This window comes from Coenobita brevimanus, chromosome 86 (assembly GCF_032717465.1).
Source record: "Coenobita brevimanus isolate Jiangsu-jjx chromosome 86, ASM3271746v2, whole genome shotgun sequence".
NCBI lineage: Eukaryota > Metazoa > Arthropoda > Malacostraca > Decapoda > Coenobitidae > Coenobita > Coenobita brevimanus.
In genome coordinates this window covers 20,056,996-20,082,305 of record NC_137039.1, presented here as the reverse complement: position 1 = coordinate 20,082,305, position 25,310 = coordinate 20,056,996, and the positions used below count along the sequence as shown (strand labels likewise).

Sequence of the window (25,310 nt, the reverse complement as noted above, 5' to 3'; positions counted from 1 at the left end):
ATATATATATATGGGAGGAGTAGACCGTAGCACCAGTCGAACAGGGCAGTACTGCCGAGGTTGATGGCAAGCTGGTGATAGGGAGAGCTGGAGCTCCCGTTTCACCAGCCCTCAGGACTTGATCCTGACCATCTCCCTTTTCTGAACATATTCAGTGCATTCGTTTACACAGAGAGTAGGCCAGCATGCTCTCATAATACCTCTACCTTCAACTGTCTACACCACACTACATGCGCATAACATATCACACCTTCTATTCACATCTATAGTAATGGCCGCTGCAATCTTACAATCAAATGAGGTGGTACCTCGGATTGCCACCACCGGCAGGGTAGGGCTGGAGGCACAGGGTCCTCCCGGTCGCCATCAAGCGACTGTGCCGGCAGCGACTGTTGCTATTTCCGGGAATGCTCGTCGGTGAAGAGGTGACAGTGCGGCCTTATTCTTTACCAACATCCGCGGCCTTACCACAAATTTAAACTCGGTTCATTTTTTCCTTCAGTCCATATCCCCTTTGGCCCTTTTCCTCACAGAACCACAGATCTCACCCTCTACCGATATATCTCCATTTTGTTTTCCCGGTTACCATCTCCTTACAAACTTTCGAAACAAGGGCGGCACCTGTTGTTATATCAAATCCCAATATGCAGTTGATACTGTTTTAAACTTCACTTCATCCAGTTTTGATTACTCATTATATAAATTAAATTGCCAAAACATTACCAAATATATCTGTGTAGTTTATCGTTCCCCCAATGCTTCTTCGGAACCCAGTGTATTTGATTCCATATCCACTCAGTTGAGTAACCTTGACCTTGCCCTTGGCAATGAAATTACCATTTTGGGTGATTTTAACATACACAATGTTGAATGGTTATTGCATTCTGCCCGGACTGACGACGCTGGTCTAGAATGCGAGCTGTTTGCGGAATTGTTTAATCTCACCCAGTTGGTAAAGCAACCAACCAGAATACCTGATAATCCTGACCATAATGCCCATCTCTTGGATTTATTCTTGACAAATAATCCAGATCAATACAGGATAGAGGTGCTATCACCACTTGGATCCTCTGACCACAATCTCATCAAAGCCTCATTAGTTAACCCTCCTACACCTCCCCATTCCGAACCTGTCAGGGTGACCCGATGGCACTTTGACAGGGCAGACTGGGATGGATTTAGAAATTATCTTGCTGATGTTCCATGGCAGTCTTTCTTCTCTAGTGATCCCAATTCTACCCAGTCCCACATTTGCGACTTAATACTAGCTGGTATGGATTTATTCATACCAAGTCAACAATTCACTAAAAGATCAAACTCTCCAAAATGGTTTGATGGCAATTGTGCCAGAGCAACAGCTCAAAAGTCATTAGCATATAACTCTTACTTAAAATCAAAAACATCTGAATTACTCTCCCAATTTAAAATTGCTAGAAATCATGCAAAAGCTTATTAAATCTATCTAAATCAAACTTTCTTCAAAAGCAAGCATCAAAACTACTTAACAACCCTAATGACAATAGAATATTCTGGTCAACTCTTAATTATTTCAATAATAACTTTAACAAGTCATCTTCCATTCCCCCACTAAAATCTTCAGATGGCAATATTACAAATGACCCACGTGGGAAAGCAGATATCTTTGCTAGTACCTTTGCAAGAAACTCTACCATAGATGATACCAGCCAGAATGTCTCAGTACTGTAACTTGATTCTCCTGAAATTGCCCCACTTAAAATACAGACAAGATTCGAAAAATCCATCCTAGACAATTTACCTACCAACAAAGCTCCAGGCCCAGATGGAATTCCGCCAATTGTTTTGAAAAAGTGTTCCCCTGAACTTGCCTCTGTCCTAGCCAAATTATTCAGACTATGCATACGTACTTCTTTATTCCCAAATTCATGGAAAGAAGCCAATATCCACCCAGTTCCGAAGAAAGGAAGTTCGTCTGACCCCTCCAATTACAGACCAATAGTTGTCACATCTTCTCTTGGTAAGGTATTTGAAACTTTAATTAATAAGCATATTGTTAAACATCTTGAATCCAACAACTTAATTAGTGATAGACAATACGGTTTTCGCCACGAAAGATCCACCATTGACATACTCAATCTCTTAACTCATACCATCCATCAATCAATTGATCTTTTTGGAGAAACTCATGCAGTAGCTCTCGATATCTTTAAAGCTTTCGACAAAGTATGGCACCGTTCCCTGCTGTCCAAACTCCCTTGCTATGGACTAACGTCTTTTGTTCCTTTGATTTCTTCTTATCTTAGTGACAGGAAAATAAGAGTAAAAGTAGATGATGTATATTCGAATTTCCACTCAATTAACGCCGGCGTGCCGCAGGGATCAGTTCTGGCGCCAACCCTATTTCTGGTTCATATTAATGATCTCTTATCTGTCACTCACAATCCCGTTCACTCATATGCAGATGACTCAACACTATATAGTTCATTCACACTCAGACATTCATTTACAGAGTCTAATATCTCTACCTCTCAACTCAGTACAGCCATCTCCATAAATCAAGATCTAGTTACAATCAGTGAATGGGGACAAAACAACCTTGTCTCTTTTAATGCTAGTAAAACTAAATATATACAGTTTACTAATAGACAGATATTGCCAGATTCGTACATTACCTTCGGTGCTACTAATATTCCCATCTCCAAAAGTATTGAAATTCTTGGTGTCTCACTTAACAGTGCCCTCAGCTGGACCTCTCATGTGAGATCACTTGCTAAAACTGCCTCAAAGAAACTTGGATTATTGTACAGAGTCCGTAACTTCTTCGCCGATGAGCAGTTAGCTATAATTTATAAGAGTCATGTGCGCTCTCAGCTTGAATATTGCTCACCCTTGTGGAATGGTTGTGGAGAGGTTGCAGTAAGACAACTAGACAAAATTCAGAATAAAGCTGTTAGAATCATTAACAACCCTGCCATTACATATAAACTACCTCCCCTGCAAGTAAGAAGGAATGTTGCCTCCCTTGCATTATTTTACAGATATTTTTTTGGCAAATGCTCAGACGAAGTTGCGTCCATGGTGCCACCTCTCCATTCCTTCCCTCGTGCTACACGGGCATCTGGTAGCGCTCATGACTGGAATGTCACTCAACCATATTGCAGAACTTCTGCCTATCAGAATTCTTTCATTCCCCGAACTGCATCTTTCTGGAACTCGCTTCCCCAGAGTTGTTTTCCTCCAAATTTCAACCCACAACTGTTCAAGTCTGACTGTTACAGATATTTTATGAATAGAGGACACCAGTAATCTGGTGTATGGATTATTTTTTTTTTTCCCATTTGTTTTTCCTTCCTCCGTTCTGTTATTTAAAATATATATATATATATATATATATATATAAAATAATTTTTTTTATTTATTTTTGGTATTTTTATTTTTTCTTGGTTTTATATTTTTTATACCTTGTATTACAAAGAAAAACTTAATTTAAAGACCCTAAAACTAATCACCTAACAGACAAATCGCTAATCTATACTAAATCCTACAGAGACAAATAGCTAGACCTAAACTAATGGTAAAAATACCTCGACTAACAGAACACCATCGACTGCAGATATGTAATGCCTTTCTACATTACATACCTGCACTCATCACCCGGTGACCGTCAGTCGAGGCAAAACCTAATATAGGAGCCATCAATATATGAAAGGGAACCAGACGAGTCAGGAACATTTCCATATACGTCAGCTGTCAGCCCTAATTAGAATATCTTAAGCAAGATATTATAATGTATTCACATAATATGTACAAAAGAGAAGAACCTCGCCCAACAGACCACCATCGACTGCAAGTGCCCAATACCATTCTGTATTGCACACTTGCACTCATCAGCTGGTGACTGTCAGTCGAGGAACGGGGTTTAATGTAGGGAACATCAATATTAGAAATAGATCAGTGGGAAGGGGAACTATTTCAAATACGTCAACTGTCAACCCTAACTACTATATATACATATTTACAGGTGATAAAAACTATAACCACACAGTAAAAAAGTCACATCACTCTGATCAGTCCGGTCTCTCGCAAGAAAGCCATCAACTTATCAGTCATAACAATGTCCCCATCACCCAGGATGGTGGAAAGGGTGAAGGGGACGTCTGCTGCCCCGCAGTAAGTTGTAAGTGAAGTGCATTCACGAATAAATCGCCGACAGCGCAGGATGATATGACTGATAGATAACACCGCATCACTGACGTAACAGTGTGGTGGGAATCGTCTTTCCATATAAGGTTTCATGCGAGTTATTAAGGTGGCATTAAGCTGTAGATGAGCCAACAATTTTTCTTCCAGGCGACTGGGACGGTTGACGGTGTCCCAGTCACCCAGGTACGGCTTACACGTTCGAATATTTAGTCTTGTCCACTGACCTTGCCACAGAAGATTTATTGGTTTCTTTCCGAGAGAGAGACTCGACCGTAGATCACGAGGAACGTCCCAAGTCTCCTCGAGCTCTGCAGCCGACTTTGCAAGTATGTCAGCCTGCTCATTGCCGTAGATACGACAATGACCAGGCACCCAGATCAGCGTGAATGACTTGTTGCATGAATGCAACTTATTAACGATGCGGCCCCGGATCTCGTGAGAGTCCGTAGTACAAGATGCAATTGCCTGAATCCGATAATATGACAAATGAGTCATGCCTAGAATTGAGAGCATAGTCTATGGCTTTGTCAATAGCAAAAAGTTCGGAGGTAAACGCAGATGTATGAGTCGGCAACCGATACCTAAGTGCACATTCAGTCGACCACACACTTGCACCCACACACTCACTCGACTTGGAGCCGTCGGTGTACAATTGATGGGACCCCAAGTGACGAACGATGATGTTACGAAATAAGTGGTGGACCTCCGCCTCTGGCGCCTTGGCCTTTGGTGCTGGGAGCCATGATACATCAACGGTAAAGCCGGGTGGCTCCCAAGGCGCTATATTTTTTAACACCAACTTGTTACAGTCACTGAGGTCCACACCAAGCTCCTGAGTCAGTAAGTGGAGGCGAACGGCAAGTGGCCGACGCACTCCCCGCGGAAGGTGGTGGTATTGACGCAGGGGGGGTGCAGGCCACATTGCCGATATTACTTTTCCTAAATGTTCGTACTCCATAGGACCAAGCCAGGTGGTCGTGGTGAATGTGGAGGGGAGGCACATTCGCCTCTACTTCCATACAAGTTAGACGGGTACGCCAGACGACTCCAAGACACATTCGCAAACATTTATTCTGCAACACATCCAGTCCTTTCAGCGTGGCATCGGATGCCTAGCCATACACCTGTGCGCCATAGTCTAGCTTCGATCGAATAAGGGACTTATACACCATTAATAAAGATTTTCTGTCTCGGCTCCCCCTTCTTTTATACTAAACCAGACAGTGTTCAGGAAAAGGCCAAAACTTTAACTAATTACTTTGTAATATTTTGTCTCTACTAGATCTCCAAAGAATACGAGAGACACGTTTGCACTCTGCGTACATAGAAAAATGAGAAACCTGTATTTTTTCACAGGAAAAATCATCTGAGAAATTACCAATATGCCGATAATGGAACCCGGGACTCTCAGGTGAGAGCCAGGCAGCATACCACTATACCACGACCAAGTAAAAGTTAACTCACGTTGTCACAATCTTGTAACCAACGTCCCTCCGCCCCCACTGTGGGTCTGAAGAGGGTGAGTTAACCCCCTGGCACTCGGGCAAGTAGATGCTTTAAATTTATCCCAAGCACTTACGGCAAGTCAGAATGAAGAGAGAAACCTGTATTTTTACACAGGAAAAATCATCTGAGAAATTCCCCAATATGTCGGGAATTGAACCCGGGACTCTCAGGTGAGAGCCAGGCAGCATACCACTACACCACTACCAGATATATATTTTGTGTTGTCACAATCTTGTAACCAACGTCCCTCCGCCCCCATCTACTTGCCCGAGTGCCAGGGGGTTAACTCACCCTCTTCAGGCCCACAGTGGGGACGGAGGGACGTTGGTTACAAGATTGTGACAATATGTTACTTGGTCGTGGTGTAGTGGTATGCTCCCTGACTCTTACTTGAGAGTTCCGGGTTCGATTCCCGGCATAATGGTAATTTCTCAAATCACTAACAATATTTAAAAGTTTTTGCGTACAGGAACTTTAATCATAATGAAGCCAAAATAATTAGGAATTCGAACAGTTTTATTACCCATGTCGGTTACATATGCCTACGTGACTTTAACCCCGACTCAGTAACATTAATTTCGCGCTTCACAAATGACAGTCTTCAATATTCTTACTTCAGACATTCTCAATTCACCACTGCATAGTTCAAAACTTCGGCAGGTAAATCTCTAGATCAGAATATAAAGGAAGACATTCGCGATTTTTAATCTCTGCTAAAATTTCTGCGGTTATACGTCTTTGTTGAAACAGTTGGTTCGTTATGTGTAAAAACTAGCCATATTCACATCAGAACTCGACTTAGCACTGTCAATAGCAGAATCATGTTCAGATTATGAATATGAACCAAGACTAGACTTAAATATGGAACTTAACGGTTAAATCATGATCTATACTTACAATACATAAGCTTATGATTACAATTACAATCCTAGTTTATACTAACTTACACTAATACTTAAAATTATGGCAATATATATATATATATATATATATATATATATATATATATATATATATATATATATATATATATATATATATATATAAAATATGCCTAAAGGTATGTTGGTATCGTCGGTTGATTTTCTGTTATATCCTTTATTTTATATTTTATTATTGTTACACAGGCCTTTAATTTATTACGGTTTATCTTCATACCATTATTATTATTATTATTATTATTATTATTATTAACAGCACAGCCCGGGGACGTAACAACTATTATTCTTGCCGCAATCAGGCGATTGTATTGATTATAATATATATAATTGTTGCCCCTGGAGGAAGAGGTATAAAACTGGGAATAGACAGATACGGGAATTGTAAGTTAAAAAAAGAAGAAAAAGCTATATAACCGAGGATCCAAATATGAACCTTTACAAAACTATGGTTACAGTATGTACTTTAAAAAAAAAAACAAAAAAAAAAAACAATAAAGGCCCTTCATAAATTACCCCTAAGTTCATCAGTAAGTGCAGCTCCATAGTGAACATGGTAGGAGCCCAGGTTTATATTTCATTTCCACTTAGAATTCCCCTTTCATTCCGCCATGTATATATATATATATATATATATATATATATATATATATATATATATATATATATATATATATATATATATATATATTGTTACGGAACAGAGAAAGATAATGTACACTTTAAGTGAGAATACTAAAAATCACGACTGTCCCGTAAAGTTCCAGGTTCAAAACAAATGAGTTAGGTAAAATTACAAGTTAAAGTTTAATGCTCAAACTAACAACAAAACATTCAGGACTCATAAGGATAATGTAATGGCAAAAACAGGTTAAATATATGGTTAACTGCAATAGCCTCTATTAACACGAAATTAGCAAGAGTAAATTTATCTAAGTCAGCCCTGATAAAAATAAAAAACACTGGATAATCCTCAGTTAACGCAAGATATATTATTACAGATACAAAATATTATTACCACTGGCTGGCAATATGAGTTACAAAAACTCCACTAGGCCTACGAATCAACACCTTATGCTATACAGTACAAGAACAAAATGTAATAACACTTATACTCAAATTACACAGCTGCTAGATGGTTGGAGACTTCCTGAGCACTCACAATAATAACAACTGTACAGGGGAGGACAGAGATGTGAGCAAAATGAGGAGTAGATCTAGGTGGCAATTAATGCAGAGACTGAGCTCATTATATAGGGGCCGGCAGAGCTTGATACAACTTGTAAGAAGGACGCGCAAATGAAGCCAGAGGGGACAAAGAGTTGACACTCCTGCTCTGAACAACAGAAAGAACGACTTTACTATAAGGGAGGAGGGGGGGAGTGAGGTAGAACACGCTCGTGATCAAACATGCAGCATACTGTACGTTAGAATTACACAAAGGATGATGAAATCATAGGCATGTAACAATATATATATATATATATATATATATATATATATATATATATATATATATATATATATATATATATATATATATATATATATATATATCACGGAATTTGTGTAACCAGTGATTTATAAAATCCCTAGGGAATTCGTGAAATGAGTTTAAAAGTAAGATGGGTTAATTAAGGTTAGGTTCATTTAGGTTGCGGTTAGCTTAGACTGAGATAATCTTGGTTATGCTCAGGTTAGATATGGCTAGGTTACTTAGGTTAATTTTGATGAATGCTATTTTGAGCGTTGAGCTAAATTAACCTAACCTAACCTAACGAAATTAACCTAGCCTAACCTAACGTAAACTTAACCTAATGACAGCCTTACCTAACCGCAGCCTAAATTAACCTCACCTTAATTAACCGATCCTAATTTATACTCATTTTACGAATTCGCAAAAGATTTCATGAAATCTCTGGTTACACATATCCCCTGTGGCGGGGGGGACACAATCTGGCCGCACTATGGGGTGGTACTACTACTCTGCGGCCAGGTTGTATTAGGAAGAATACTGCCACCGTATTCCCTGCGTGTCGTAAAAGGCGACTAAAAGGGGCGGGGTGAGGGGACTAGGGACCCCCTCCTCTGTTTTTTAGTTCCTAAAAAGAGACAGGCCAGAGAAAGGGATGGGGGATGGAGTTATCCCCGTACCCTGAAGATTGGATCTATGAATGTGCGTGGATGTAGTACGATTGAGGCTAAAAGGAAGGAGATTGGGAGAATGTTTGTGAGAAGAAAGTTGGATGTGTTAGCTTTGAGTGCAACGAAGATGAAAGGGAAGGGTGAGTCTATGTTTGGAAGTATGAATGGAAGATTGTCAGGTGTTGATAGAGGAAGGGCAAGAGGTGTGGCCTTGTTAGTGAGTCCGGAAGTACAGCAGTGTGTGATTGAATGGAAGGAGGTGTCATCGAGACTGATGTGGTTGAAAGCGAAATTTGAACGTGAGTTGTGGGTGTTTGTGAGTGCATATGGGCCTGGTAGTGAAAGGGATGAAGAAGAGAGGGAGTCTTTCTGGAATGATGTTGATGAGTGTCTGCAGAGTTTTGGAGCGAATGTGAATGTGGTAATGATGGGAGATCTGAATGCTAGAGTGGGAAATGTAGCAGTTGAAGGTGTAGTTGGTATGCATGGTGTGCCTGGAAGAAATGAAAATGGGGAACGAATGATAGGGATGTGTGTTGAGCGAGAGATGGTGATTGGAAATACGCTGTTTGAGAAGAAAGATATTTATAAGTATACATGGGTGCGACAGGAGGGTGGAAGGGTTGTTCGTAGAGCTTTGATGGACTATGTGGTTGTGTCTAGGAATGTAATAGGAAGATTGTTGGATGTGAGAGTTCTGAGAGGGGAGGGTGAAGGTATGTCTGACCACTACCTGGTGGAGGGAAAGTTAAGAGTAGGTAAGAAATGGGTGAGAGCTAGGAGGGTTAGGTGTGGCAGGGAGGTTTTGAAAGTGAGTGAGTTGGATAAAAGAGAGAAAAAGATAGAGTATCAGGAGAAATTGAAAGATGAGTGGAACGCTGTGAAAGATCAGGAAAATGGCAGTGTGAAGGAGGAATGGCAGTATTTAAGAGTGCTGTGGTGGGGCTTGCAGAAGAGGTGTGTGGTGTGAGACGTGTGGGTGGTGGTGTAAGAAAAGGAAGTGAATGGTGGTGCGAGGAAGTAAGTATGGCTGTGGCTGAGAAGAGACGTGCATATGAAATGTGGCTGCAGAGGAAGGATGAGATGTCATATGAAAGGTATAAGGAAAAGAGGAATAGGGCAAGAAGGGCTGTGCGTGATGCTAAAGTGGCAGCAGATGAGAGGTGGGGTTGGCGCCTGACAGAGAATTTTCGACAGAATAAGAAAATGTTTTGGAAGGGGGTGAAAAGGGTGCAAAAGGGAGAGTCTGGGAAGGAAGAACGAGTAAAAGCAGAGGATGGAAGGATGTTAATTGAGATGGATGCAGTAAGGAAGAGATGGACAGAGTATTTTGAAAGATTGTTAAATGTAGAAGAGGAAAGGATGGCTGAGATTGTGGCGGATGGAAGGGTGCAAGGAATAAATGTGTTGGGAGAGTTGAATGATTCTTTGATCACGAAGGAGGAAGTGGAGAAGGCAGTAAAGGAGATGAAAACAGAGAAAGTTGCAGGTATGGATGGGTGTGCTGTGGAATGCCTGAAGGGTGGTGGAGTGACTATTGTTGACTGGTTAGTAAGATTGTTGAATGTGTGCTTTGTGAAAGGTATGGTGCCAGTTGACTGGGCAAGTGCTTGTGTGGTCCCAATGTATAAAGGCAGGGGTGATAAGTATGAATGTAATAGCTTCAGGGGTATAAGTCTGTTGAGTGTTGTAGGTAAGGTTTATGGTAGAGTGTTAATTGTGAGAGTTAGAGAGGGTACAGAGGGAATGATTGGTGATGAGCAGTGTGGCTTTAGGAAAGGGAGGGGATGCGTGGATCAGGTGTTTGCTGTGAGACAGGTGTGTGAAAAGTATTTAGCGAAAGGCAAGGATGTGTTTTGGGCATTCATGGATTTAGAGAAAACGTATGATAGAATTGATAGGGAGGCTTTGTGGACTGTTTTAAGATTGTATGGACTTGATGGTAGGTTACTAAAAGGGGTGAAAAGTTTTTATGTAAATAGTAGAGCGTGTGTAAGAGTGGGAAATTCTGTGAGTGATTGGTTTCCCGTGAGAGTGGGGCTGCGACAGGGATGTGTGATGTCGCCTTGGTTGTTTAATATTTACATGGATGGTGTTGTAAGGGAGGTGAATGCAAGAGTTTTAGGTGGAGGTCTGAGTCTGGTGAATGTTGATGGTGGAGAGTGGAATCTGAAGCAGCTGCTGTTTGCAGATTATACTGCACTGGTGGCTGATTCAGAGGAGAGACTGAGACAATTGGTAGAGGAGTTTGGAAGGGTGTGTGATAGGAGGAAATTGAAAGTAAATGAGAATAAGAGTAAAGTGACGAAGTGTACGAGGTTGGTACATGATAGGGGGATGAATATAGTTTTGAATGGTGAGTTGCTTGAGGAGGTAGAGTGTTTTAAATATCTAGGGTCATATGTTGCTGTGGATGGAAGAATAGATGCAGAAGTGAAGTTTAGAATAAATGAAGTAGGAAAGGTGCTGGAAGGAATGAAAAAAGTGTTTAGATGTCGTTCACTTAGAATGGATGTAAAGAGAAGGCTGTATGAGGGTGTTGTGGTACCTAATGCGTTATGTGGGGCTGAAACTTGGAATATGGGTGTAGCAGAGAGGAAAAGTTTGAATGTAATGGAGATGAGGTGTCTGAGGAGTATGTGTGGAGTGACTCGTATGGATTGAGTGCGAAATGATGAAGTGCGAAGGAGAACTGGAGTTGTTCGGGAGCTGGCTGGTAGAGTTGAGCAGAGGGTGTTGCGATGGTTTGGGCATATGGAGAGAATGGATAAAGAGCGATTGGTTTACTAGATCTGATGTGAGAGGTGTAAGGCTGAGAGGAAGACCAAGAATAGGATGGATGGACAGTGTGAAGAGAGCACTGGATGCGAGAGGGATGTTTGTTGAACAAGGAAGAGTGGCTGTGCATGACAGAAATAAATGGAGAGAAATTGTGAATGAATAAGTGATGATGCAGCCCTTAGAGAATATTCTTTCGCATTTGGTCTGATCAGCCAGTCAGGTCAGGTGCGGGTAAGGAGATGGGTCTGTTATGATGTGGCAGGGGTAAACCAACTCTGCTGTCGGGCCCTGCTGCGGATGTCACTGATTGCATTGCGCAGTTGACCCTTGTGCGGTGTGGTGCGGTGAGGATCTGTCTGTTCTCCCCTTTGGGTCTAAGATGCGAATGAATGTGTTTGAATGGATGAGTAAATGGGGAGTGTGTCGTCCTGTCTCGGCTACCTCCCTTTCCTTGGGGGAAGCAGCCTAGGTATATATATATATATATATATATATATATATATATGTGTGTGTGTGTGTGTGTGTGTGTGTGTGTGTGTGTGTGTTTTGTACACTGGTGAACCAGGGTTAGCGCCCCGCCAGGGTAATAAACTTTGGGATTGTTCACCCGGCCACGTACTGCATTGGTGAACACAAGGAATGCTGTGGTTGAATAAGTGTCGCTTACTATAAAGTATGTTTGCACCCAGTCGGCTTGCACGGGCCGATTACACTTGGTTCACAGACTACACACACATCCAAAGCCACTTCAGCACTACAGTTACACTTACAAACACTTCTCATCCTACATACAATCTCTACCAGACAGCCTAAGCCACTTGGTAGAGATACATTGGCTGTATCGTCCCGACTACGGTCGGGATAGGCCGGTCCTGCAGTAGATACTCAAATGGCTGCTGATGATGATGATGATGATGATATATACTGTATATATATTGTCCCATGAGGAGCGTAGGAGCCCGGGGCCAGGCAAGTTGGTCCTGACATTTCAGATGAGGGTGACCAACCTCACTCATCCCTGAGTGGCATAACGTGAGCAATAAACCCAACTACCCCTTGGATATAAACCTTCACCGGCTCAATCCGACTGGAGAGCCATAATTACCCACTAAACAACCAGGCGCCATAATTTGGTTACATGGTTATCACCCAGCGTAGTAAATGGTTTCCTAGTGCATAGGAAACTATTTGTCTTGTCACTCAGCGTAAAGTCACCCATAGGCAGAAGGAGGAGGAAATAATGGAGGAAAGAAAGACGGAAGAGGGAGTGTAAAGTCACCCGTAGGCAGAAAGACGAGGGAAGAATGAAGTAAAGAAAGACAGTAGAGGAAGGAAGGAAAGAAGGAAGGAGGGCAGGAAAGGGCAGATACCCGAGAGCAGCGCTATATCGGAGTGGGCGTCACCACCTACCACAGTATACAGTATACAGTATATAAACTGTTAACTAAAACTTTTATATATATATATATGTGTGTGTGTGTGTGTGTGTGTGTGTGTGTGTGTGTGTGTGTGTCCACTGCAGGACCGGCCTATCCCGACCGAAGTGGGGACAAGACAGCTAATGTATCTCTACCAAGTGGCTTAGGCTGTCTACAGTAGTAGAGGTTGTATGTAGGGTGAGAAGTGCTTGTAAGTGTAACTGTAGTGTTGTAGTGGCTTTGGATGTGTGTGTAGTCTGTAAACCAAGTGCAATCGGCCCGCGCAAGCAGACTGGGTGCAAACATACTTTATAGTATGTGACACTGGTCCAACCACAGCACCCCTTGTGTCCGCCAATGCAGTACGTGGCCTGAAGAACGCTCCTAAAGTTTATTATCCTGGCGTGGCGCGAACCCTCGTTCTCCAGTGTACGAAAATGCACACTTCACCACTGTACCACAGAGGCTCCATATATATATATATATATATATATATATAGATAGATAGATAGATAGATAGATATAGATAGATAGATATCATCATCATCATCAGCCATAACTAGTCCACTGCTGAACAAAGGCCTCCCCTAACTTTTTCCACGAATTCCTTGACTGAGCAAATCTCTGCCACGTTTTCCCTGCAAAATTTCTCTATCTCATCTCTCTATCTCCTGTCTGGCCTTTTTCTGCTATGTTTACAACCTCTCGATGTCCAGTCAATCAGCCTCTTGTTCCATCGGTTATCCCTTATTCTTGCTATATGGCCTGCCCATCTACATTTCTGTTCTTTTATAACTTCTATAATATCTTTGACTTTAGCCTGCTCTCTCACCCAAGTTGATCTTTTCCTGTCTCTTACAGATATTTCCAACATTGACCTTTCCATTGCTCTCTGAGAACGGATTAATTTGTTTTCCATTGATTTTGTCAGTTTCCAGGTCTCACAACCATACGTCATAGCTGGAATTATACATTCGTTATAAACTTTTCTTACAAACTGGCAAGCTGCTTTTCATAATGTTTCTATGTTTACCGCAAGCTTTCCATCCAATTGTAATGCGTCTTTTTATTTCGCTATCATGATGTTTCGTTAATTTTAGTATTTGTCCCAAGTAGTTGTACTCAACTTCTTCAAGAATTTCATCGCTTATTCTGATGACACTCGTGTTTGTGGATTAAACATTACTTTAGTTTTACTCTTGTTCATCTTCAGCCCTACTTTCAGACTCTCTCTGTTCAGGTCATTTAACATTTCTTGCAATGCATCCGCTGTTTCTGAGATTGGGACAATGTCATCTGCAAATCTTAAATGGTTTAGCTTTTCTCCATCTATGTTGACTCCTTTGTTTTCCCGTCTAGCCTTCTGAAAACACTTTCTAGGCATACTGTAAATAATTTTGGTGAAATTGTATGTCCTTGACGCACGCCCTTCTCAGTCTTAATTTTTTCCGAGTCCTTATGTAATTTAACTGTAGCAGTTCCCTCTTTATATACGTTTTCGAGCAGTTTTACAATGTTCTCATTCACTCCTTGTTCTCGGAGTGAATTTATAATTGCTATGTGCTCCACTGAATCAAAAGCCTTTTCGTAATCAACAAAACCTTAGCACAGTTGTTTTGTTATATTCTGTAGTTTTCTCAATTAGCTGATTCATTGTGTGTCGAATACCCGCTTCGGAATCCTGCCTGTTCACGAGGTTGGTTTTCCTCCAAAATTGTTGTTATTCTGTTCGTAAGGACTTTAGTGAAGAGTTTGTATACGACTGATAATAAGCTAATGGGTCGATAGTTACTAAGATCTTTTGAGTCACCTTTTTTGTAAAATAATTATTGCATTACACTATGTTTTGGGAATTTTCTTCTGTTTTTTACAGTGGTTAAATAAGTGAGCAAGCCTATTCTGTACTTCTACTCCTGCATCCAACAGTAAATCTGTTACTATTCCATCTTCTCCCGGAGCCTTCCTTCTTTTCATATTTTTAAGACAAATATTTACTTCATCTGGTGTTACCTCAGGTATTTCACTTGTGTCAACTGATAAGTTAATTATTGGTACTCCTGTCTTTGATGCATACAGTTCTTTATAAAATTGTTCAACTTTCTTCACCATCTTATCTCTGCATTTAATGATTTCGCTTTTTTTTTTTTTCTTTCAGTGATGTCATTTGTTGCTCCCTAGTGCCATTTTACTTCGGATGTGTTTCAGACTTTTTCCATTGTTGATGGTTTCTTTGATCTGATCCATGTGTCTGTTTCTTTTTTCTTCTATTTGTCTTTTGTTGCTAAACTTATTTAATTCCGCTCGTTCTATTTATTCTTTCTTTGTTTTTACTTTCCTTTCCTTTCGTTTTTTTTTCATAAGTTCGAGTGTCTTTTCTTAATATTTCTTGGCTTTGGTTGTATTAGGTTCTCCTACTACCTCCGCTGATTCTCTTAGCACTTTTGTTAGTCTGTCATTCAGCTCATCAGTGTCACATTCAGCATTACTTAGAGCCCGAAATCTGTTTCTTATTTCCAACTGAAAGGTTGCTTTGTTTTCGTTTACTATTACTGTAGTGGGCATATCTTTTTATCTTTAATAACCTTCTTTCTTTCACTTCTGAAATTGAATCTGGCTGTGCAACCCACCATTCTATGATCACTACCTATATTTACTTTGTTGATAACTGACATTTGTGATCTTGTTATTCTTATCTGCTATAATGAAGTCAATTTCATTCTTTGTTTCTCCATTTGGGCTTCTCCAGGTCCACTTCCTCCCCGTTCTTTTGTGGAGGAATGTGTTCATTATTCTCATGTTAAACATTTCAGCAAAATTTACCAGCATTTCTCTTCTTTCATTCCTTTCTCCCACACCAGATTTCCCCACACATGCTTCTCCATTTTTCGACTTCCCAACTTTTGCATTGCAGTCTCCCATGAGTATAGTATATGTTGTCTTTTCTTCTTCCATAATCTGGGAGATGTCATCATAGAATGTTTCTATTTCTTCATCTGGGCTTTGAGAAGTTGATGCATATACTTGTATTACTTTCAGGGTATATCTTTTGCATAGTCTAATGACAACAAATGCTGCTCTGTCAGATACACTGCTGAATTTAACAACGTTGTCGGCAAAATTTCTGTTAATTAGAAATCCTACACCACTAACTCTTTCATTTTCTCTTCCTCTGCAGTAAAATAGGTGGTTGCTGTCTTCGAGCTGAATTACTTTTTCTTCCTTTCTGTAGATCTCACTCAAACCTACAATATCCCAACTAATGTTTTCCAGTTCAATCATTAGGTTATCAAGTTGGTAATCTTCCATGAGGCTTTATACATTGTATGCATAGATCGTCATGGATTTCAGTTTGTTTAATCTTAGAGTCTAATTTTCCGACGTAATTCCTACTCACTTTCGGTGGCACACTGCCCGTAAGCACAGGAGGCAGTGCGGTTTGACCTTTAGTGGACGATGATCCAACAGGAACACCCGTCAAATCATTTGCAATAGAACTCATGTTTGGTTGGGAGGATTGTGGCAAATAATATCACCTTCCTGCCACATAGTTTCTGGTGAGATGTAATTTTTGTGCTACCTTATTCGTTATATTCGGTGGAACCCTACATATCTATAGGGGGTCCCATGTTCCCCGCCGTCTAAGGCGGTACCTCGTATATCTACAAGGCCTTCCCCTATCTTCCACCCGGGGACGCGCTAGGTAGCAGTGGGATCCTGCCCCTGGAGATATATATATATATATATATATATATATATATATATATATATATATATATATATATATATATATATATGTAACACTTTTAGTTAAAGCAGTATGTCAAATGAAATACAGCTGTCTGTAGAACATGACGATAATAGACTACGTTGTATTGAAGAGGCAGAAAACGGCAGATTATCTATAATTGATATTGTTCATTTATAATATTTCCAGTGTTTCTGGTGTCGTATAGTTTATTTTTTATTGTGTAATTTTGTGCTTTCTACATTCCACAGAGTATTTAACATGGCAACCCAACCTGTCAGGCTTGTAGGAGAGCCACCTACGGTAGGGTGGCCTAAGAGAATATCTTCCTCCTCCATCAACCTTGCTATTAAAACGCCATCTAACAATGTCTCAGGGTGGACTTGTTGTGACCGTGTGTGTAGGGCCTACATGTTGTCCATCCTTAACAGAGGCTCCAGGACCCATCCGACGGGGTGGCGATGGGTGTGACTGAACTGCACCAGCTGCTGATTCACAAAGCACTAGAGCTGGGAACCTGAATGTACCACCGAAGGTTGCTCCTTGCATTCTAAGGGGCAGACTGCGACTTGGCAAAATTGATTGTTTTCCTTAACTACCACTGTGTAACTGATAGGCAATGACCACGTCACTCTGATGACATTATTAGGCTATACTGTATTACTGCAATCTGCAACTACCAGACAGTTTTATTCAGCTATGGACAGATTTTTCAAAGTTAAATGTTTAGACTTAGCTTTAATTAACGCCATCACTAATAGAGGTGTATCTTAACGCAAATATAAGCAGTTAGAGGGAGTAACCTAACAAGCAACAAAACCAGTGTAGCATTTTAGTTGCGGTAATATTTTACTAGGGGCTACACCAAGGCAAATGGTAAGGATAGATAAACACAAATGTGCTGGGAAGAAACAGACAGGGGAGTGATTATTGACTTGGAACAATAGAGTTACTGCATGATTTCAAAATAGTACAAGGACATTACATTACAGCATGTGTGGATCAATTACGTGGATAAAATAGTTACAGACTACAAATATGAGTAATGAATTTAGTGAGAAGTGGGAGTGCTGGGCTGATGTGTTTATGTGTATTGTATATGTAAAGTTGTACCACATGGCCAGATTTTACCAGGAGAGACGGAGAGCAAGGAGGTAGTAGCCGGGGTGAAGTTGAGAGTAGAAAGAAGCCCGGAGCTAGGTCGCCCGCTCGGTTTTAAGCCCCCTAATGAGGTGGGCGGAGCACCGGTAACCCTAGGTTGCCTGAATATTCAAATTTGATTGGTTTAGGCACCAATACAGGTGAGGAGGGAAGAGAAATTGAATTCAATTGGTAGCGGCACCAGTAGTGATGCTGATTCCGAGAACGAGGTATGGAAAAAGTCATGAGGGAAGGAAACCATGTGTGTATGGTGAAATGATGGAAAAGCCACGAGGGAAGGCAACCACGTGTGTAGATGAAATGCGAGGTACAATACTTTGTGGTGTAATATACGCCACAGCACTCCCCCTCCCTCCCACTCCATTTTATGGGAATAAAACAGGAAGAAAAGAGAGAGAGAGAAACAAAAAATATATATATGATTAGGGTACAAGTTACAATATATATATATATATATATATATATACCGCTTTCAAAGTAAGTGAACATTTAAAAGTGATTTGGCTGCAGTAATTACAAACAGTAGTTGTGATAGACAGGAGATTTTCTAATGACAAGTCCATTCCATGGCTATGTGTGATGGAGTAACGTTTTAAATGGGGGGGGACCATGACTATAAACTGAGCAATAGTAGCCTGGCATAACTTTCTGTACAAACATTTGACTAGCGCTTAGTTATGATGAACGAACGAATGAGAGTTATGCCCGCCTTTACAATTGAGCTCTTATATAAGGTAGCACAAACACAAAAAACAATTCTGTACCATACGAATGCAACGTAGGTGTGATGACATGGAGTGTCTGCTGTTTTTGGTATCAGTTTATGCTGGACTGTAAAATTGTGTTTGCTGAGACAGCCTGATTGAGTGTAGGTAAATGTGGTAGTTATTGATGTAGTTTGTAGGGTTGTGGTTAGTGGTGGAGTGATTACGGGAATGACGGGTGTTGATGGATGAGGGGTATTGACTGGGGGAGGGATGGGGATTGGTGGGAAAGTGTGTGGTGTAGGATTGCCAGTCATTCCCTTAATCCCTCCACCACTAACCACAACCCTACAAACTACATCAATAACTACCACATTTACCTACACTCATTCAGGCCGTCTCAGCAAACCACCACAATTTTACACTCCAGCATAAGCCGCGTTTTTGTCGTCCAAGCTGAGGGATCGGATTCGAAGCCATCTTCGGTGAAACCAACCTGCCCCGTTTTTGTCGGCCAAAGTGATACGAAGCCGGCCCAAGAGTCTGTCATCGAAACCAAGACCGTCTTCGTATCTCACCCAAGCGTGGTCGGGAGTTTGGTGTAGCTTGGGGAGAGTGAGATTGGCCAGTAAGGACACATAAATGATAATATAATGAAATTAGCATTATGTACGGTCGTGGCCATAAATAATCACCTATCCTCCTGTACCCCGTGCCTCAGTCTGGCTCGTTTATGCGCGGCAAGTCACACTGGAGTAAGAGAGGCTGAGGGGGGGGGGGCAGAGATAGAAGGGAAGGTGGGTGGGGGGGACGAGCGATGGTGCTGGGGTGGAGTACAGGAGGAGAGGGAGGGTAGATAGAGGAGGGAGAATGAAATGCAAAGTTGTGGCCACTTAATTTGTCTATTTTCTCTCATTCAGGGCATATAAATCAGTTACTATTCGGTAGACAAAACTGCATTACACCTTGTATAGCTGTGTCAGATAACAAACTTTAGATAGGTGATGATATCAAGGACTGGCTTGTGAGAGAAGTATACTGACGATCAAATATTAGTACAGAGCCATAGAAATTGTGTGGGCCCAGATTGTCAATGCGAGGAAGCCAGAGAACGATAGGACACGGGCCTGCCTCCTCCAGCACACCAGGGACGAGTGGGAGCTGTTCAGACAAAACCAGCAAACTATCAACAACATTGTTTCCCCGGTGCAGCGAATCCTGCATGAGGTTTTTAAGGCATGACGCCACAGGACTACTTACTAAGGCGTTCCTGGTTGCTTTGGCTTGACCAGTGTCGGTAAATGTTGATTCAGATATATTTTGGGAGTTTGGCTCTTGGACTTTCTTTCATTTTCCCTCTAACAGATTATGAGAGATACCTTTATGATATCCACCCATGAGCACAGACATCAAATTTATTTACCTTTTATGCACATTTATTTTAAATAGCCTTTTCATATTGAGATGTCTTTACATAATTATTGAACTGACATGATGGTGACTGTTTAGAGAGAGTGTATACCGCGACGGTAATCGTATTTACTGTGGACACAGCCATGTCAAAGGTTGCATATAAAATTTACTATATTTCCAAAAATTAATTACATGTAAGGGTATAAAACGATTCTTACACATACATAACGGAAGTCAAAACCGTCCAGATTCCATTCTGCGTCTGAAGTCAAAATACACGGACACACACAAATATCTGGCTCTGTACTAATATTTGATCTGTCACGTCAGTATACTTCTCTCACGAGGCAGCCCTTGATAACACCACCTCTCTAAAGTTTGTTATCTGACGCCGCTATATAAAGTGTAATGCAGCTTTATCTACCGAATAGTAACTCCTCTATATGATGCCCTGAATGAAAGAAAATAGACATATTATGTGGCCACAACTTCACATTTCATTCTCCCTCCCTTACCTATCCTCCCTCCCCTCCCTAACTCCATCCTCGCACCATCACTCGTCCCCCTCACCCACCTTCCCTTCTCTCTCTGGCCCCTCCCTCTCAGCCCCTCTTACTCCAGTGTGACTTGCCACGCATAAACCAGCCAGTCTGAGGTACGGGGTACAGGAAGATGGGTGATTATTTATGGCCACGACTGTACATAAAATTAGGGTGCAGGTGGCTAATATTAACGACATATAGAGCCAGTTCAGCACAAATAACGGCTACATGTAAGTTACATATTCGTCAAAAGATCTTTGGCGAACCCCTCTGTTTAACTGGCGATTGGCACGTAATTTTTCGGTTCTACGTATCCTGGATTGTTTTTACGGACAGAAGCCAAGCGCCCCAGGACGCGCATCCAATCCCAAGCTCCAGCTTGGACGACAAAAACACGCCTATAATCTGATACCAAAAACAGCAGACACTCCATGTCATCACACCTACGTTGCATTCGTATGGTACAGAATTGTTTTTTGTGTTTGTGCTACCTTATATAAGAGCTCAATTGTAAAGGCGGGCATAACTCTCTCATTCGTTCGTTCATCATAACTAAGCACTAGTCAAATGTTTGTACAGAAAGTTATGCCAGGCTACTATTGCTCAGTTTATAGTCATGCCCCCCCTCCCCCATTTCATACGTTACTTCATCACACATAGCCATGGAATGGACTTGTCATCAGAAAATCTCCTCTCTATCACAACTACTATTTGTAATTACCGCATCCAAATCACTTTCAAATGTTCGCTCACTGTGAAAGCGATATACAGTATATATACAAATATATATATATATATATATATATATATATATATATATATATATATAGAGAGAGAGATATATAGAGATAGAGAGAGAGATAGATAGATAGATAGATAGATATTTGTACCTTGTACCCTAATCATATTTTTTTGTTTCACTCTCTCTTTTCTTCCTGTTTTATTCCCATAAAATGGAGTGGGAGGGAGGGGGAGTGCTGTGGCGTATATTACACCACAAAGTATTGTACCTCGCATTTCATCTACACACGTGGTTGCCTTCCCTCGTGGCTTTTCCCTCATTTCTCCCTCATGACTTTTTCCACACCTCGTTCTCGGAATCAGCATCGCTACTGGTGCCGCTACCAATTGAATTCAATTTCTCTTCCCTCCTCACCTGTATTGGTGCCTAAACCAATCAAATTTGAATATTCAGGCAACCTAGGGTTACCGGTGCTCCGCCCACCTCATTAGGGGGCTTAAAACCGAGCGGGCGACCTAGCTCCGGGCTTCTTTCTACTCTCAACTTCACCCCGGCTACTACCTCCTTGCTCTCCGTCTCTCCTGGTAAAATCTGGCCATGTGGTACAACTTTACATATACAATACACATAAACACATCAGCCCAGCACTCCCACTTCTCACTAAATTCATTACTCATATTTGTAGTCTGTAACTATTTTATCCACGTAATTGATCCACACATGCTGTAATGTAATGTCCTTGTACTATTTTGAAATCATGCAGTAACTCTATTGTTCCAAGTCAATAATCACTCCCCTGTCTGTTTCTTCCCAGCACATTTGTGTTTATCTATCCTTACCATTTGGCTTTGTGTAGCCCCTAGTAAAATATTCTCATAACTAAAACGCTACATCAGTATGCCCTCTGAGTGAAATGGTCACGTTACGCTACACACCTTTGTATTGTGGTGAGATAATTAGGCCAGTATTCTCCTCGCATAAAGAGGCTCCCTAGCATCTCTTCCTTAGCGATGTGTTTTTGGATATGGCTGGTTAATATCCTTCTGTACGCTATTTATGCACAGCGTGACGATGTTTGAAGAATTTTTATAACAAAACAGTAAAGTAAGGTGTAATAAACAATATATATCGCTTAGGAAAATGTGTTAGGGAGCTTCCTAAACCGACGAGAATACAGGCCTAAATCACCCATGGTTGTGACAGTTCTAGTATTCTGTTCCACCTAATACCATACAATGTTATTCACCTAAGACAGCCATAGGAGCCTCAGTGATAATCTTCTACTACTACAGCTACAAGAGCAACGACAATAACAACTACTACTACTACTACTTCATCTTCTTATTCCTCTACTACTACTACTACTACTACTCCTACTCTTACTACCACTACTACTACTACTACTACTGCTGCTGCTGCTACTGCTGCTGCTGCTGCTGCTGCTGCTGCTGCTGCTGCTGCTGCTGCTGCTGCTGCTACTACTACTACTACTACTACTACTACAGTAGGCTATTTCTTTTTCACCTTCTTTTTCATCATCATCATCTGTCCACAGTGGGTGCAGGGCCAACCTAATGCAGTGGCTACTGGCGTGGCTGAAGTAGATCAGGTGGTGACCGTCCTGCTGCAGCTGCCAATGTTTGTTGGTGGATTCATCGGATTCTTTCTCGATAACACTTTGCCGGGTGAGGAAGTCTGCTATGAAGTTTCGTGTTTTCTTTTTCATTCTCTTGGATCAGGATGTGCCTTTCAGATATATTATTATTATTATTATTTTCATATTTGTGCTTTAGTTTCATATTTTTTTTAGACTACATTTTTTACTTTTTTTTTTTTAATGATTGCGTATTTGCGTATGCATGATCATTCCTGTTAATCTTCATAATCGATGTCATTATCACTATCATGACGATATCGGTATCAGTGGCTTGCATAGACTATTTGGGCGGCAGGAGTTCTAAGGAAGAAAAGTCCAACATCCCTTGCCGGTTACTACACGATATCTTACTACTCGATATATATATATATATATATATATATATATATATATATATATATATATATATATATATATATATATATATATATATATATATATATTTATATATATTGCCAGACGCCTTAATCCCGTAAGGGGTAGCCGCAAACAAATCGCCTCCATGCTGCCCAGTCCCCCACCATTTCATTGCCCTGCTCCCAGCTCACACACCCCTCTCTCATATACATCTCCACTCCATCCCTCCATCTCATCGTTGGCCTCCCCCTCCCTCTACCCCCCCCCTCTGCCTTACTCATATACACTCTCCTCGTTAGTATCTCACACTCCAGCCTCTCCACATGGCCAAACCACCTCAGTGTGTTTCTCCTAACGCTTCCTATCACATCCACATCTACACCACAACGCTCCCTCATTTCCTCATTTGTCAGTCTGTCTCTTCATGCGACTCCACATGCCCCTTTCAAATAACTCATTTCCACTACTCTCACTCATGACTTCTGTCCCTCCAACAAGGTCCAAGCATCACTTCCATATGTTAGAGTTGGTATCACAGTACTGTCAGGTAGTAACTTTTTCACTTCCATGCTCACCTCCCTGTTTCTTATCTCTGCTTTCAAGGAACCAGCAACCTTTTTTCCTTTTCAAGCACTTCACCCTCTAAACTTCCATCCTTATTCATCACACTACTCATGTACTTAAACGCATTCACATTTTCCATTTCCTCCTCATCCAACCTCACTGGTACATTCACAGACTTCACTTCTCTCGAAGACCATAACTTTACTCTTCCCTACATTCACCTTTAGATTCCGTTACTTACACACTCTCCAAATCTCCTCCACCAAACCTTGCAGCTCCCCTTCGTCTTCACTTAACAATACAGAATCATCTGCAAACAACAGTACAGGGAGTTTCCAAACACTGCCCTCTTTCACTAGGGTCGCTCCAACATCCACTGCCCTACTTTGCATCTTTTACATGTACAGATGGAACATGTATATTTATATTCAAGATATATATATATATATATATATATATATATATATATATATATATATATATATATATATATATATATATATATATATATATATATATATATATATATATATATAATATAATATAATAGATAGATAGATATAGATATAGATATAGATATAGATATAGATAGATAGATATAGATAGATACATATATATGATTATCATCATCAACATCATCATCATCATCATCAGCCATAACTAGTCCACTGCTGAACAAAAGCCTCCCCAACCTTTTCCACGAGATTCTTGACTTAGCCAATCTTTGCCACGTTTTCCCTGCAAATTTCTCCATCTCATCTCTCCATCTCCTGTCTGGCCTTTTTCTGCTATGCTTACAGTCTCTTGGTGTCCAGTCAGTCAGCCTCTTGTTCCATCGGTTATCCCTTATTCTTGCTATATATGGCCTGCTCACTTCCATTTCTGTTCTTTTATAACTTCTATAATATCTTTGACTTTAGTCTGTTCTCTCACCCAAGTTGATCTTTTCCTGTCTCTTACAGATATTCCCAACACTGACCTTTCCATTGCTCTCTGAGAACGGATTAATTTGTTTTCCATTGATTTTGTCAGTTTCCAGGTCTCACAACCATACGTCATAGCTGGAATTATACATTTTATCTACTTTTCGTTTTGTACAAACTGGCAAGCTACTTCTCATAATGTCTCTATGTTTACCGAAACCTTTCCATTCAATTGTAATGCGTCTTTTTTATTTCACTCTCATGATGTTTCGTTAATTTTAGTATTTGTCAAAGTAGTTGTACTCCTCAACTTCTAACAAGAATTTCATCGCTTATTCTTATGTCGCTTTTTGGTGTTTATGGATTAAACATTGGTTTTACTCCGGTTCATCTTCAGTCCTACTTTCAGACTTTCTCTGTTCAGGTCATTTAACATTTCTTGCAATGCATCCGCTGTTTCTGAGATTGGGACAATGTCATCTGCAAATCTTAAATGGTTTAGCTTTTCTCCATCTATGTTGACTCCTTTGTT

At 40.8% G+C, this 25,310-nt stretch overlaps 1 protein-coding gene across 1 annotated transcript in view; it reads left to right on the top strand.

Annotated features, from left to right (window-relative positions):
* Positions 1-25,310, top strand: part of LOC145410594 (solute carrier family 23 member 1-like) — a 230,642-nt gene that overhangs the window by 193,888 nt on the left and 11,444 nt on the right. Inside the window, exon 10 of the mRNA XM_080280709.1 lies at positions 22,833-22,970. Within this exon, the coding sequence (XP_080136835.1) occupies positions 22,833-22,970 (138 nt within the window). The remainder of the gene's footprint in view (positions 1-22,832; positions 22,971-25,310) is intronic.